The sequence below is a fragment of the Cavia porcellus genome, unplaced genomic scaffold, assembly GCF_034190915.1.
Source record: "Cavia porcellus strain 051 isolate PalLab524CR breed Dunkin Hartley unplaced genomic scaffold, mCavPor4.1 scaffold_27, whole genome shotgun sequence".
NCBI lineage: Eukaryota > Metazoa > Chordata > Mammalia > Rodentia > Caviidae > Cavia > Cavia porcellus.
The window spans coordinates 5,192,188-5,208,903 of record NW_026947510.1 but is presented as its reverse complement, the minus strand read 5'-3'; the positions used below and the strand labels follow the sequence as shown (position 1 = coordinate 5,208,903).

Genomic DNA, 16,716 nt, shown 5'->3' with positions numbered 1-16,716 from the left:
ACCATAGAAATGTGGAGTAACATGTAATTTACTTTTATTGGTTTAGTTGTACATATGTGTGTGTTTCGCTAATGCATTGCCAAAACATTAATATTCATTAAACTGTTGACATTTAGCAATGTAATTGGTATATATGTTCTCATAATGCTTTGTATTACAAAATACTTCAAACAAAAGAAAATAACATTAACACCAAGCTTTTTCAAACTTAGTATTTTGTTGACCTGGCTTCAGATAGTTCATTTTTGTGTACCATGCCTCAATTTGACTCCCTTCTCTAGAGACAACTATCCTCAACTTCTTAGGATTTTTCATTAGCTGTATTACAGATGTAAATTGTGTGTCATTTCCAAACAGGGATGCTCAGAAATCAAATTTTGATGCTGCATGAACACCTTCATGCTACCCAAATCTGGACAGCTTGCACTTCTGGCCTGCAGGCCTGGGCAGCATCCTGAGTGCTATGACCAGTGTAACACAGTAGTGTCTATGTATCTAAGTATATCAAACACAGAGAGATATGCTTAGAGTTGGAAAAAAGCTGTGAAAGGTGAAGCCTGCCTGTTTGGGGCTGGACATGTGCAGGGCAAGTCTATGAGTGAATAGGTAAAGGTGAAGGCATGTCATTCTACACTGTGCTATAGACTGCAAACACTGTATACTCAGGCTACATGAGATTGATTATATATGAATTTTCTTCAGTGATCAATTAACTCAACATGACATATTTCACTTATAAACCTTAAAATTTTTATTGTTATCTTATTTTGTAACAAGCACTTAAAACACATTTTTTAAGTTTTATTTTAAAGAGAATAAAACCCAACAAAATGAAGCAGAATAAAACCAATCAAAACAAAACAATGAGAGCAATACAAGACTTCAAAACAAGATAACAGGAAATTAACAATGGCTACCATAATGCCTCATGTTATCTTCAAAATAGCTGCCCATACCATCAGACATAATAGCATCTTACAAAACAAAACAGTAAAACCAAACAACACAGTACTTCAAAGCAATGTAATAGCTACTACGTTCTTTTTTAGATATTTCTTCCCCTTTCACCTTCACAATATTTATGGTATACTTTGGATCCCACTAACTCCTTCAGTTTTTTACACAAAGAAAACAACAGTGTTCACCCATGTGAGTCCAAACCTTTTCACTCATGCACATGATCTCAAGTTGCATCCACTTACCTACAAGATCCTCAGGATTCCATTGTATGAAAATGCGATATCCTTCTTATCCATTCCACAATTAATGGGCAAGCTACCCCTTTTTTTTTCTGGGTCCCCATCACATGGAGCATTATCTTGTTTCTTTTGACCATCAGTGCATAAATTTTCCTTCAAGTCAAATGTGAAAACACAAACATTTTGTAGATGGAAAAAAATAATTTTTTCTATTAAAATTTTTTAACATTTTTATTAAAAACTGAGATACAAATACTAGCCTAGGCCCACATAAAGTCAGGATCATCAGTATTACTGTCTTCTCCTTCACTGTCCTGTCTCCTGGACTTGTGTGTGGCTGGTCGAGAGTTGATTTTTTAAAAAGGAAAGAAGTACGCCCTAATGATGCAGAGTATACTTGTAAACCAGTGAGAAACATAGACTCTTATCATTGTCAACTATTATGCACCAAATGTAATTGTATGAGCAGTACTTTGGGTGGATACTGGAGATTGAACCCAAGGCCTTGCATACCATGCAAACACTGCCACTGAGCTATATTTTCAGCACTGTGCTATAGGTTTATAGGACTGGCAATACAATAGATGCGTATACACCAGCATCACCATGAGCCCATGTGTAATGGGACTTTTCATCACCATTATATGTGCAGAGTGTCTCTATGCAACACATGACTGCATATGTATCCATAAGTACTATACAATATTATTATTCTACGTGGTTTTAAATTTTATGTAAATCTGTATTTAGGCACTTTCTATAACTTTTTTCAAACATCATGCTGTTGAAATTTATGTACATTAATATATTTCCATTCTGACTTATTTATTTTAACTGTTAGGTAATATCTGTTTTAGGATTATACCACAATGATAAATTGATTGTTATGTTGGGACTGGATCAGTTGTTTCCAGTGTCTCGTTAACACTTCTGTGATGAATACCCTTGAATATGACTCCTGCAGGCACACAAGAGTGTCTCTAGTGTATATGCCTAAGAATGGAGTTACTGGGTTGTGCTGTACATTCATCTCGGGTTGATCAGATTCTGCCAGAATGCTATCCAGGATGACTGTGCCAATTTCAGTTCTCATTGCTAGTGCCTAAAAGTTTCTGTTGACCTAACTTCACAAACACTTCAGATTTTTTCCTGTTGGTAGGTGTAAAATGGTATCTTTCTCACTAGCTTCTTCACAGAGATTTCAGTATGTTCAGCAAAGCTTATGAAAGCCAGTTGTGTTGGCTGACATCTCAGATTTTTCCCTGAGGAAAGATCAGCATTTAATTATGCAGATTGGTAGACTATGCTGAATGAAATGCAGCTTGCTGGCAAAATATTCTGCATTCAAGAGCATAATAAATCTTATTATAAGAATTCTATACAAGAATAATTTAGAGAACATTTTTTTTCATTAGGGCATTTTCACTTTCTAAATTTATCCTTGTCATTCCAGTTGTCTCACATGATTCTCTTAGCTCTTCAGGCTGATGGTCAGTCAGAACATGGAGAAGTGAGATGTAAGAGCCTTTACTAACAACTCATAACTGACAACAGAAAAAAGCCCACATCCACCAAATAAGAGGTTTCCAAGCTGAAACTGAATTTGTTTCTAAGAAGCCAAGGAAAGAAAGAGAATAGCCCACCACTGAAGTAGTAACAACTCTTATAATTATCTGGTGACTTTGCTAGATAAAGAGTATAAAAATATGGTATTTTGTGCACACAGCTGCTGGAATTAAATTGTATCCCCAGTGTATATTGATGTGTAGCAAGCCAACTCTGAACTTAGCAGCATGTTTCAGATTCCAGTCATGGTATGGTAGGGCAAGCATACCTCACCCTGCCTCTCTTGCTGAGTTCAGCTGTAACAGCTGGCCCAGAGTGGCTGTTTGAAGTCTCTGAAAGTACATCATAGAAGCTGGGGTGAGAAAGCAGTTTGAGGTAGTACTGATACAGAGTTTAATTTGCCATTCTTCCTGGCTCTTGTGTTCCCAGGCCTGAGCTGGCACAGCTGTGAAACTCAGAAATGGGCATGATTGTGGCTATAGAGCTGTAAGAGAAGCCCTTTGTTCTGGTTTAGTAGTGAAAAGAGAAGGGGTATTACCAAACTCAGAAACTTTTTGTTTTGCTTTTTCTCCTTTTCTTTGTTCTTTTGCACTGAAACTCAAGCAATCCCTTGATAACAATAGAGCGGAGACTAGCAGGGCAGACCCAATCTCTCTGACCATCAGTTCCTTCAGTTCCTGGCCTCTAGGTACTGGCATGGAAATTGTGTGGTGGAAAACAAAGTAAAAATACAGACCCAGCTTTCCAACTAGACAATAGGAGAGGACTACCCCATTGACCTAGAAAGTATAGTACTGAGGTGGGGCGGGGGAAGTACTTGCTGGGGAGCATAGGGATTGATAGTAATAATGGATTTGAAGATGCTGTGCATGGAAGCTTCCAGAATTTGGCAAAAAGATATAAATCTATAAATTCAAAACTGTAAATAGGATAAAGAGAAAAATCTACAACCAGGCACATCATAAATAAAATTACATTTATATCAAAACTAAAGATAGAGCTGGATATGGTAATCCTAGCTCACTGGGAGACTAGGATTACTGGTGTAAGTGGTAGCATCACAAATTCAAGCCCATCATGAGCAATTTAGCAATTTAGCAGGGCCCTGTCTCAAAATTTAAAAAAAAAAAAAAAAATGGACTGGGTATACAGTTCAGTGCAAAGGTCTTGGGTTCAATCCCAGTACAAGGCCAAAAACAAAAAAAACCTAAAGACAGTTGAATTTGAAAAGAAAATGTTGTTATACCCTCCTTTCTGTGGAATCATTCAGATAACTACAGATTTTTCATCAGAAGTAGTGCAGGCCAGAAGAAAGTGAAATTACATTTTTTGTATGCTGGGGGGAAAAATATCCTCAACTTAGGACTTCAATCAAGGTTGTCAAAATTAACAGGAAAAAAGCTTGATTCTGTTTGTAAAAGAAAAAGTCAAATACAATGATACAAGTAAATTAAGGATTAATGGTTATATACTATGAAAGCACTAAAACTGGGTGTCTTATATTAATATCAAAGTAGAGATATAATAGTCCTAAACTATAGCAGACCTAAAATTGTATGTATAGCATTAAATGTACTAACAGCAGAGCTTTAAAATCCTTGAAAAACTGACAGAACTAAAAATCTAAATACTCCATGACAGTTGGAGAGGTTATTATTACTCTGTCAGCAATTCATAGAGCCCTATGCAGAAAAACATAGCAAAGATCAACCTTTCATGAACTAGATTAAGGGGCATTTGAAACAAACGCAAGGATCCTCTGCCTCTTTCTCCACAGAGGTGCTCTTCAGCACTAACAGTTTCCTCTCTCTTGCTCTCTGTCTCCACTGACTTTTTAGAGACGCACAAATGAACATGACTGTGTAGAAGGTTACAGTGCTGAATCAGGACTTACTTTACTGTGTGGCTGTATCCTAACCAAGTTCCTAACCTTTCTGCTATTCTGTGTCCGCCTGTAAAATGACATTAATGAGTGTGAAATACCTAGAAGAGAATGGAATGCTCTTGTAGAAGAGATAAAATGGAGAGAGTAGACTGACCTAACCATGAATAGCTTCTTATGGCATACCTAGGTGTTTGGATTTTCCATATAAGTAACAAGAGAACTTGAAGGATTGCTTTTGTTTGTTTGTGTTTTATTTTGTTTTGTTTTTTAAGTAACGTTTTGACTTAGGATAGGGCTTTAGTTTATTTAAAGTGCTAACTACCAGGGCTGAGAGTACAGCTCTGTGCTAGAGAACTAGCCTAGCATGTGTCAGGCTCTGAATGTGATCCCAGCACTAAAAAAAAAGAAAAACCAACCAATCAGTAAAAAGTAAAATACCAACTTCATTCAATCTGTACTAACACTAAACTGTTGAATATGTTAGATTTACCTTCCTGTCAGTGTTTATTGTCCTGTATTCATGCCTGTTTCAGCTAAATTTTACTTATTAAAAAGCTATTAGTCACTTTAAATCTAGAATAGAACTTTTGTCATGGAAAAGAGATCATAAAATGTACAAGAGTATCTGTATTGTCCCATTTTCTCCTGACAGAAATTCTGTGTTATTGTGGTTCCCTTTCCTACTTGAGGCTTCTTCTGGTGTTTCTCATTTTAAGGAAGTATTTCTAAGGGCATACTTACATATATTCTTGGTGAAATAAACAGAAACGCTGGGCCATGATGTCTGCATTTTGGGAAATGTATTTTGTCTTCCACATTTTCAGTTCTGGTATCTATCCATTATCAAATATTTTCAGAATATTCTGCCTGTTTCACAGTCATGGAGGAGGTGTGGGGCCCGTCTACTAGCTCACAGTGTCCCGGAACAGCAGCCAGCCCCGCCTCCTGTCAGTTCAGATTGAGACACAAAATCAAGTTAACCAGTGGTTCCGCTTCCTGTTCATTTTCTGCAGACACAAAAGAAGCTCAAGGAGAAAGTTCTTTGCTATCTTTTAATATTTTGAGAGCAATGTGTTTCGGACTGAAGGTATTTTTGGTGCTCATTGCTTAACTGGGCTGGAGATCATCTCATGTGACAGCACAGATCCCTTGTTTGGAATTGCCATTACTTTCTAGAACAGCATTTTGTATGGCTGCCAGCATACCCTGGTCCTCTTGCTTCATATTACAGTGAACTGCTTCGTCAGGGCAGAATTCAGCCTCACAGGGCTGGAGCCCGTCTCTGCTGACCTCATGCCACAGTACAGCATGTTCAAATCTAGGCGAAACCCAAGGGTTCTCCAGCATATTCCTTCTCCTCCAGCTCCTCCCTCACAAGCATGGAGCCCTCACTCTCCTCGGAAACCGTATGTTGTATATGTGTGTGTATCTGTCCTTTTTTTCCTAAACCTCTTTCTTGTTCGTATAGTTTGGCTGCTTTAAGTGGGGTAGACAGACATAGAAAATGGCTTGGGCTGCTGAAACTACATTTTTTAGCAGATCTTAGATAAGGGCACGTTCTGTTTATGACTGAGGTTGCCATAGTGGAGATTCGTACTGTTTGCTGGTGTTTTGTTCTCTTTGTAGCTGTTGGGTGAAGCAAAGGTGCAGGGGCTGTGCGCCTGCTCAGACGCACTGGGGTGTTCAGACTCCAGGCAGCTGCTCCAGGGCAGAACGGATGCCATCCTTGCTTTTTGGTGACAGCTCTGGAAATACAGAATCCCTTCTGGAGAAAGGAGAGTTCTGTCTGCCTTTGGCAGTTTGGGGACAAGCTTGGGTTAAGTTTGAAGATGCCAGGCATGCATGCCAACAGAAATTTGAGTTAAAGCCCAGGGGAAATGTTTCTGACATTTAAAAAAGGAAGATTCAGCTGCTTGTTTTCAAAGTATTTTTCCCAAGTATCTGCTGATTTTGTGATTTATAAAGCAGTGTTCACTATACCAGTGCTGAATTTGTGTCTTCAGATCAGCAGAACAGTCCCTGAGACTGAGCCTGGGGCCGGAAGATGATCCCACTTTCTGCAGCACAGCCAGCATTCTCACATTTCATCGAGACTTGGCAGGTTGCTGGGTTTTCACCATGAATTTTCAGTCAGTTTTATAAGTGAAACACAGATATTTTCTAAAAGATAAATACTAAAGCAAAGTAGATTCTTTTTAAAGTTTTCCCAATTCTGAATTTAATGTACATTGTTTGCTGTTGAGCAGTTGGATTAAGATCTAAATGTATTTTTCATTCTGAAGTTTGATAATGAATCATGCCTCTGATTGATAATTTAAATGCCAGCTTTGTTAACAGATTCATATCTCTGTTCTCTACCCTTTTGTTCTGTTTGCTCTGAATCTTGGGATCAAAAACCCTAAGATATCTCTTATTTGTTCTGAGGTTATAAGAGGTCAGTTTACTTACCTGTGTTTCATTAAGTGCAAACTTAGAGAAAATGGGGTGGTCAGAAGAAAAGAATTCCAAAATGGTCAAGGTAGAGAATAACGGAAAAAATTAACTTTTTTTGCTCCATGAGTATAGTCAAGGGAAAGGTGAACATACACGTCTGTAGTTGATTTTATTTTCTCCAGTGATTGCATTAACTGACAACAGTAGAGTGTTTCTAAAGCATGAAGTACCTGAGTGAATAATTAGTCTGAGACAGTCAAACTGTCTCCCTGATCCCTACCTGTGTGTTTCTTACTTATTCTGACTCATGATTGACTCTGGTAAACTAAACTATTCCCATCAAAGCAGCAATTAGAATTTCCACAGATGAGGTACTTGCCACCAACATCTGACATTCCTAATATGATTATCTCTATATATTATAATGAGGTACAGATTGAGATTATGTATATGACCAGGGTGGTTTGTTGGGTTGGTTGGTTTTATGATGGAAAGAAGTTTGGGGGTTTTTTGTTTTTGCTTTTGTTTTTGTTTTCATTTTCCCAATACTGAGGGCTGATCCTAGGGTTTCATCCATGCTAGAAAAGTCCTCTACTACTAAGCTACTTCTCTATCCCTTAATTTTAATTTTAGACGGGCTTTCACTCAGCTGCCCAGGTCATCTTGGAATTTAGGATTCTTTCTTCAGGCTTCCTCTTAATAGCTAAGGTTGCAGGCATGTATCCCCACGTCCAATATGTATTTGACCTTGTGTGAGATTGCAACATGCTTTGTGAAGCATTCTTTCTGAACTCTGAAATGAGGGCTGGGATGTAGCTCTGTAGTTGTGGACTATCTTAGTATGTACAAGGTCCTGGGTTTGATCCACACCACACACATTCGCACACTCACATACGCACACTCTGAATATTTTGAAGGAGCACTTGAGAAAGGAAATTGTAAATCACTCTAGGAAAGAATTATTGAGCTCATCTACACTTCAATATGTAAGCCATAATATTTCCAGATGCTGGTTAGTTCTAAAGACGACTGATTCCCCTTTTCCTTTCTTGGCACCCTTGTAGTCTCAGCATCTGCATGCTTATGTTGAAGCTATGTATTAACATGGACAGCTCAGACAAATCCCTATTTTCTGCTGCTTGCAGCTTGACTTCAGTCTCATCGTTCATGTTTTATGTACATGCTCAGAAGTAGCCAGCCTGGCATTGCCCACCTGCAGCCCCAGCTGGTGGGAGGCTGAGGCAAGAAGAACACAAATTGCACCCTGTTGGACAATTTATTTGGCAAGCTCTTGTCTCCAAATTTAAAAGGAACTAGGGCTTAACTAAGTAGAAGAGTGCTTACATAACATATTCAAAGCCATAGGTTCAGTCTTTAGTACCCAAAGTTGAGGGGGGGGGGCAGCTCAGAATATGTGTTGGCCATTTAGAATATACATACATAATCACCTAGTCATATGGATGCTGTAATTTACTTTTAAATAAGTTTTATGTACATTTGCTCTCACTGTATTAAAATGTAAATTCTTGAAAGATAAGGTAAAATAAAATTCTCCTTAACATCTGAACTTTCCAACTGCAGCTTGACCTCAGTCTCATCATTTGTAAGTCTCAGTTTCACATTGAGGTCAGATCCCATAAGAACAATTCAAGTCTTCCCATGTAATTTTGTAATTGTAAAATTTCTTTTCAATTGTACATGGTTCAAAAACATACCATAATAGTCAGGTAATGACTGGTGGGTGAGAGGTATCTAGCACTAGGAGAGGGAAGGGAAGGGGTCCAGGTTACAGCAACTGCTAGGTGTACAAGATGCCCTCTATCTCTTGAAAGCTAGTGAGCTAATATAATGTGCTGCATGCCTTAAGACTGTCAGAGAAAGATAAGGTCAGGAACTCTGAACCCTTGAAAATATTTGTCACCAGTTCATACTAAAAGTTAACAACTGTGAAACAGTGTAGTTGTTTCTAAAGTAAGTGTTGAGAGTCCACTATGTACTAGGCCAGTGATGGGGACCTGTGCCACACGTGCCACAGTGGGTTGTTTACCATTAAAAGCTCTGAGAAGCTCTGTTCTAGGCTTTAGGGTTTGAGATGAGTTTGAGGTATATCAGCGAGCAAAACATCTTTATCCTTGCAAATCTTTATCCTCGTGTAACTTGTGTGGGACTGAGGTTAGCTCTATGGCAGAGGCCTTGCCTAACATACTAGATTCACAAAAAACAAAAATATCAGTCATATTCCATTTGGAAAAAAAGACAACAAATACCTAACAAGTAAATAATGGAGTCTGTGCCAAGGGTGGGCTGTAATGTCAGTGAAGCAGGCCAAGTGAGATTCAACGTGCTGTGGGCTGAGGAGGACCATCATCTTCAACAGGGTACGACTTGCAAGCCTTATTGAGAAGAAGACATCTGAGGGTGGCTGGAAAGAGGTGAACAGGTCAACCACCCAGCTAAGGAAGGAGCATTTCAGGCAAAAGGTCAGCAGAGCATAGACAGGAGTATTTCTGATGTGTACATGAAATAGGTGAGAAGTCACCAAGACTAGTACTAGAGTGAGGGAAGGAGCAGCTGGTGCAGCATGGCTATAACAGAATGTCTAATGACTATTGCTGTTGTAACAGACCCCTTGAAACTTAGTCACTGAAAAGAAGCTTTCTGTTTGATCTGAATTCTGAGTCCACATGTAGGCTAGGCTCAGTGGCTGGTTCCTGTGCTCACCGTGCCCCAGGTCATATGGCTGTTGGGGCTTAGATGGACTGGCTAGTCTGACATGGCCTGTCCTGCTTAATGTCTGACAAGTGGCACTGGTTGTGGACTAGGCTTGTCCCTTCAGGAGGTGCAAGATGTCAGCCTGAGCAGCAGGAATGATGACAGTGTCATCACTGAAAGAGTGTGTGTCAGAGGTCTTAGCACAGGACAGCACCCATCCCCATGCAGTCTCTGCCATTCACCCTTTAGCTGGCCAAGGCCAGTATGACCTTTTGGTGAAAGGACTAACTGTGGTATTTAGTAAAGGCTAACTGGGCATTGGTGAAATACACCATAATCCCAGCACTTTAGGGGGCTGAGGCAGGAGAATCACCGGTTCAGACCCAGCCTGGGTGATTTAACAAACCCTGTGTCAAAAAAAAAAAAAAAAAAAAAAAAAAAAGGACTGAGTCCTTGAGTGTGTTCTGAAAGCCAGGTCAACAGAGTGCTTAGGGGACTAGGTCTAAGATGTGAGGTAGAAGAATCAGTCAGTGGTAAGGATTGTAACCTGGACACTGGGAAAATGAGTCAGCCTGTCACCACCCGAGATGGAAAACCTGCCTGTGGGAAAGAATAGGAAGTTCCATTTGAGAATGTGTTAGTGGGAATGTTGGATGTACAGTTGCCTGTGTGAATCTAGAGGCTCAAGAGGAGAGGTGTCAGAGCTCGAAATGTAATTTAAGAAGAGAGCATAGTTGAATATGATATTTAAAACCATAGCACAAGGTGAAGTCATTAAGAGAAAAGGTTTAGAAAGAGAACGGAAGAAAGACTGAGCCCTATGCACTGAAGTACAAGAGGAAAAAGACTGAAGTATCTTAACGGAGGAAGGCAATCTAGAAGAGCCTAGTGTACTGGGCATTTAATAGGGAAACACCAGAGGAAGAGGATCAAGGACCATTTTTGAGCTGGGTGTGATGTCACATACCTGTGATTCTAGCTACTTAGGAGACTGAGGCAGAAGGATTGCAAGTTTAAGGCCATTTAACAAGGCAATTTAACAAGACACTATCTCAAGATAAAATGTAAAAAGGAACAGGGTATAGCTTCACGATAGAGTGCTTGCCTGGCATTTACAAGGCCCGAATTTGGCAGTGTGGGGATCATCTCTGGATTTAGTAATGTCAATAATATTGACTGCTGGGAGAAAAGCCTGGTGTGCAAGTGAGAATAGGGGAAGGAAACATGGAGACATGAATCTAGACTGTGTTCACAACAGAACAAAGAACTGGGCAGTATCTGGTGTCTAGGTGGGATGCAGGTGTTATTTCAGGTGGGAGAAGTTACATGGATAGGCGGAGGGGGTTCATTCACTAGAAGATGTGGAGCCATTTCCGCCATATGTTTAATAATTAGTGGTATTACATGCAGATACAACGTGAACCACTTTCTAGATGTGAGCTTGTGCTGTGTGCATGTTTGGGGCTACATTGACAATCTCACTTAAGTCTCTCACTAAGAACACAGTCTAAAGTGTAAAAAGTACAGATCAGCTAAAAATCTTTTTCCTCTTGTACTTCAGCTAAAAATCTTTTACCAATGGATCATGGACATATGTTCTTATTAGAGTCTTTGCCATATTGTATTGTATAAAATAAAGCACAATACTATCAGGAATTTTAATTTGGACTTTTTCTTTCTGATCTTCTAAATAGTAGCCTATGAATTCTTTAATTCTCTATAAAACCTTAGCAGTCATCTCAATTTTAATTCTAAAACACTTTACAAAATAACTTTTAATCAAATTATAAGGTGGAAAAACAATTTTGTCATGGGATATTCATAGGAAGTCATAGGCAAATGGCAAGTGTTGTTTCACAAGTGGCTGCCAAAGTCCAAAATACAGACGATTTCTGTATTGTTTTTCTAAATAACAGCTTCAAAGCAGAGGTCTTACACCTTCATTGTTTCTTTTGTCATGCCACACACACACACACACACACACACACACACACTATACAACACACACCTCCCCGTACTGAAGATTGAGCCTTTTTTAAAAAATGATTTATTTTGAAACAGATTATTTCTAAATTGCCAGGCTGTGCTCAAACTTGGAATCCTCCTGCCTCAGCCTCTAAAAGTGCTGGGATTACAAGTGTATACCACCACATCTGGTTTGCTTCTTAGTCTTAAATGGGAAGTTTGGGTCCTGATTTTAAATTTTGAATGAAATTTTTCACCTGAGACATTTCTAATACATTTTATTTAATCATAGGGAACACTATCTTTTAGGTCTCTTTGTGACTCAAATTTGGGATTAAAGTTTTTGTATTACCTTTTATGTAGTTAGAGAATCTCCAAAATTAACTAAAATCCTTAAAGATTGCATAAATGAACAAACTGCCTAGAAATCACAGATAGCTTTTGAAATAGTGAATCAAAAAAACTGAATATTCCCATGCAGAAACCAGCCATGAGTCACTATAGACTTAAATAGCAAAAGCATGTGTTTGAGGTGGTCTGCTTTATCCTTTTTTTCTTAATGATTCAGCAAGCATTCCCATATTGTTAGCTGACACTGGGGGAACTGAAGGGAAATATAGGGCCACAGGTCCGGGGAAGACACTTTACAGTCAGTGACTGGCTGTAAACAGCACAGTGGTGTGTGGCTTGGGCTTTCTGCCATCAAGTTCTAGAACTGACTGCCCCATATTTCCTTGTCCAGTCCTTCTTTATCTGACTTGACTCCCTTTATTCACTTGTATATGCTTATTTATTTATTTTACAATGAGACATGATTTGGTCTTTTTTTTTTTTTTTAATGATTTGGTCTTATGTAACTTTTAGGAAGCTTTATATTGAGAGTAGTTTCAGGACTTGACGAATTGATTGCTGACCTACAGCTGAGGTCCTGATTTTGCCTTGTTTCCTTTGTGCAGTACTGGGGATTGAACCCAGGGCTTTCACACTAAGCTACACAGATTCAGTCCTTTTTTTAGTATTTAGAAAAGATAGGATCTTGATAAATTGCCCAGACTGGCTCCAGCTTGTCATCTATTGCCCTCATTTTAAGAGTTTAGTGATCTATGTTGATTTACCCAGGCAAGTCTTATGTACTTTAGTGAAATATAGAAATCTCAGAACAAGATTTCGTCATTCTTCCTCTTTGGAATGATCATTGTATTGTACTTTTAGATTTTAAAGAGTATTTCTAATAGGTTGAGACTAAAAAAGCCAGCCTGTTTCACATGGCCTGTGTTGCTGAGTTCTGACAGGTGACATCAAGAGAGGACTGTATGTGTTTAAAGGAGGAACTTGGGAATGGAAAACATGATCAGTACTTGTCAACTCGCCACCTTACCCCTTAGCTTTTGGAAATAGGAGAGAACATTGTGATTGTCACAGATTTACCAAGGGGAGTCCATGAGTGTCACAGTGACCCTCATTGGGAACAGGATGTCCAGGTGCATCCCATCCCATCATCCTTTGCTCACTGGAAGGAGAAGCCCAACCATACAGTTAGCTCCCCACTAAGATGATGCCTCTTACACAGCCTCATCTCCTGCCACCCCAAGAGAGTACTGCTGCCTAACTTAGAGGACAACACATGGGTTCCTGTGCTGTGTGTGAGGAAATGTTTACAGATTCTGCAGAGCGACTATGTCATCTTCCTTCTATTTGTTACCAGTGGTATATAAAGTACTGTACAAAGGTCCAGTTCTGTCAAGCTGCAGAATGAACTGCTTCCTGTCTCCACTGTCACAGTGAGTCTGTGCTTGTGCTGTATTTCAGGTCAGTACAGACTCTGCTTCTGCCATTGAGGTTACTGCAAGTCAGGAAAGTTAGTTGCTTGGACCTAGCAGAGCTGCTTCCATATATACACTCTTGTCACTTAATAAGAGCACATGTACTTGGCCAGAGAGCAGGTGTCTATACATATGATTTTGTAGTTTCCACCTCATATTCAGTACTGACACTGCATAGAAGAATATCCCTAGAAGTTACTTTTCTTTGGATCAAAATTGTACTTTCTTTAGCTTGTTCCTAAACATTGCTAAGGGACTGTTTTTCTCTGTTGCATTCAGAATGTCTAAATTTGAAATTATAATTTTCTTTCCCAAAACTAGCCCTGTTTTGATTTTGTCTGAATGAATATTGTTGTTCTCTCAGGCTGGAAATATGAGCATTATCTTTCATTTCTTCTTCTTCATCGCCAGTATCAATGCCTACAGGTTTCTTCTTCAGAAGACTCATTAGCCCCTGCCAGTTTTTTGTTCTTGTTTTCCTTTTCAAAAGTTTTTACTCCTGTCATTCCTCTACTCCAGCCCTTACCATTTCTTTATAATCTTCCCTTTAGTCTCACTTCTCCAAGTCTTTGACCCTTCAGGGTAAAACCACCAGACTTTTCAAACATAATATCTGAAGAAGAAATAAGAGGTATACTAGTATTAACTTTTGATATCATCTATTATGAAACGTAAAATTTTTCTTTATTTTTTTTCTCATAAACCAGCTAGTCCCAAAGATTCACTTACATGTTGCTTCAACAGTGTTTACTAAAGACAAGCTCTATTCTCTTGTTAATATCTGTTGTCTTTACCTTCTCACTACCCTTTGACTGCTCATCTCTCCTATTTTTATTCTTTCTCTAGTTGTTCATCTCGTCTCAGCCTCACAGGTTCCCTCCTACTGCTTACAAACTAAACTTTAATTTATTTTAAGCCCCATCAACCATGCAAGTCCCACACCTGATCATGGTCAAAGGAGAGACTCAGTTCTGTCTCCTGTGGGAACCACCACACTTCTGGCCTGTTTTACTGAGTCCGTGTGGCTGTAGTGGTTCCTGCAAAACTCTGAGAGGCTGAGGCAGGAGGATTGCAAGTTTAAGCCTAGCCTGGGTGAGTTGGCAGGGCTTTGTCTCAAGTTAAAAATTAAAAAGGATGTGGGAGTTGAGGATGTAGCTCAGTGCAAAGGCCCTTGCTTCAGTCTCCAGTGCTGTTAATGAATGGATGGATGGATGGATGGATGGATGGATGGACAGATGGACAGGCAGACAACAAGAATGAGGAAAGATGAGAAATTGACCATTTGGTTACCTTTTTTAAAAATAACTTTAAACTTTAGAAAGTATGGAAAGAGTTTTCACCTTGCTTTCTATGCTAATTGTATCTATTTGGAGTCAGGTGGCTATCCTTAAAGAGTATTTAACAGCAAGTTTGCAAACCCAGTGGAGTTCTATGCAGTTTAGTTACAAATTTAGGTAACAAGTTGTTGAACAATGTAAGGATTGTGTTGTACTTGTTTGTTTTCTAAGTCATCTGTGATTAGCAATATTTTGGAAAGAACTGATTAAGATAAATTGTTATTTTCATACGTACTTGAAATAGCCCACCAAATGCCATTTTTGTTGTAGCAGTTTTCATATTCAGATATCCCTCACTTAACAACCTGCTTGTTTAATGACTGTTTGGTCTTACATCTGAGGCATTGTATTCAGACTAAAGAGATGCGTTCTTTTTTTTTTTTTTTTTTTTTTGGTACAGTTCTGTACATTGTTCATAGAGGTTCAATGTCTTTTTTATACAATATACTTTGTTCATACAGTTAGTTAATTTTTGCTTTTATTGTATAGTGCTGTAATTTTATGTTCTGTTATACATTACAGTACCGCATGTAAGAGTTAGCAAATAAAACAAAAGTCATCAAGTTCCTTTGACCATTTCTTTGTTCTAAATATTGTAATATACATACTATTAACAACCAGTTTATTTAACAGCCCAATCATTGTTGGTAAACGAGAGAAAATATTAACATATTTTCAAAATACAAGTAACTTTTTAAAAAAATCATTCAGTGACTGCCAGGGTGACCAGACTTCCCAGGGTTGGGGGGTGGCTCAGAGGATGAGGGATCTGATTGCCTAGCAAGGGTGGGAGGTTCTAGATAAACCAACTGTGCAGAGTTCTTTCACTAAAATTCGATGTTACAAGGAAGGCTAAGAACGCTGTCTAAAGTTTGGCCCAGCAGAAACTGTCAGTACCTGACCTGTTGTTCACCAGAGATTCAAGAGTGATAAAATAGCTCTCAAAGTAAGGATTTTCATCTGTGGTGGTGGCATACCTCCTACAAGTTTGAGGCCAGCCTGAACTATAAATCAGGACTCTGTCTCAACCCAAAATGCACATATACAAGGTAAGGGCCTTCATGAGAATGGTTCATGTACCTCTGACAGTGATGGTGTACAGCATGAAAACAGCTCTTCAGACAAGGTGGAATAACGTTTTTTAAAAACAACTTAGCTTACCTGCATATTACGTTCAAGTAGTTCTCTGGTACTGGAGATAGGGCCCTGTGGTGCTTAGACATATTCTAACAATTTACTTAATGCTTTTCAAATTATTATGTATTTTGTTTACATAATATTGAAGGCATGGACTCCCTTGGGAAATTTAAATTGACCTAGGCACCCCCCAAGATTGTGCGTGGGTGTGCATGCACCTGTGCAAATGCATTAGGGATCATACTCAGCTCCTCCCCCATGAAGCATGCATTCTTCTACTGTGCCATACCAAAGCCAAACATCCTTTTTATGTTTTTCTTTCCTCTTGAGTTTGCTATTTTGAAAATGTTTGTTTAAAACAACATATTTTCTCTTTAGAAAAAAAAAGTAGGGACTCACAGCCAGACAGCATTTATGAACAGCTCTGGTACAGTGATCCTGGAAGTGTAATTACACTTCCAGGTGACATTAGATGTTTGTCATTGTAATCTGTCTGCACACCTCTACTAGGGGTACTATATCCTTTCCATTGAGTCTTTGGAGATCCTGAAAACAACTGAACCTTTATAGACCTGTTATTCTTGCCATGTCTCAGGACACCAAAATACAATACACTTTGGTGTTAGGACAATGTCATTTACTTTGCGTCCCCTGCAGTT

General features: G+C 38.9%; 1 protein-coding gene across 7 annotated transcripts in view; it reads left to right on the top strand.

The window, feature by feature from the left end:
* Positions 1 to 16,716, top strand: part of Tmcc1 (transmembrane and coiled-coil domain family 1) — a 209,061-nt gene that overhangs the window by 142,304 nt on the left and 50,041 nt on the right. The window contains exon 1 of one of the 7 annotated variants that reach the window (XM_063237769.1): positions 5,705 to 5,737. The exons of 4 other annotated variants lie outside the window; for them this stretch is intronic. In XM_063237769.1, the coding sequence (XP_063093839.1) occupies positions 5,720 to 5,737 (18 nt within the window). In that variant the 5' untranslated portion in view covers positions 5,705 to 5,719. 2 more of the 7 variants (XM_013145037.3, XM_063237770.1) reach the window with 2 other exon arrangements.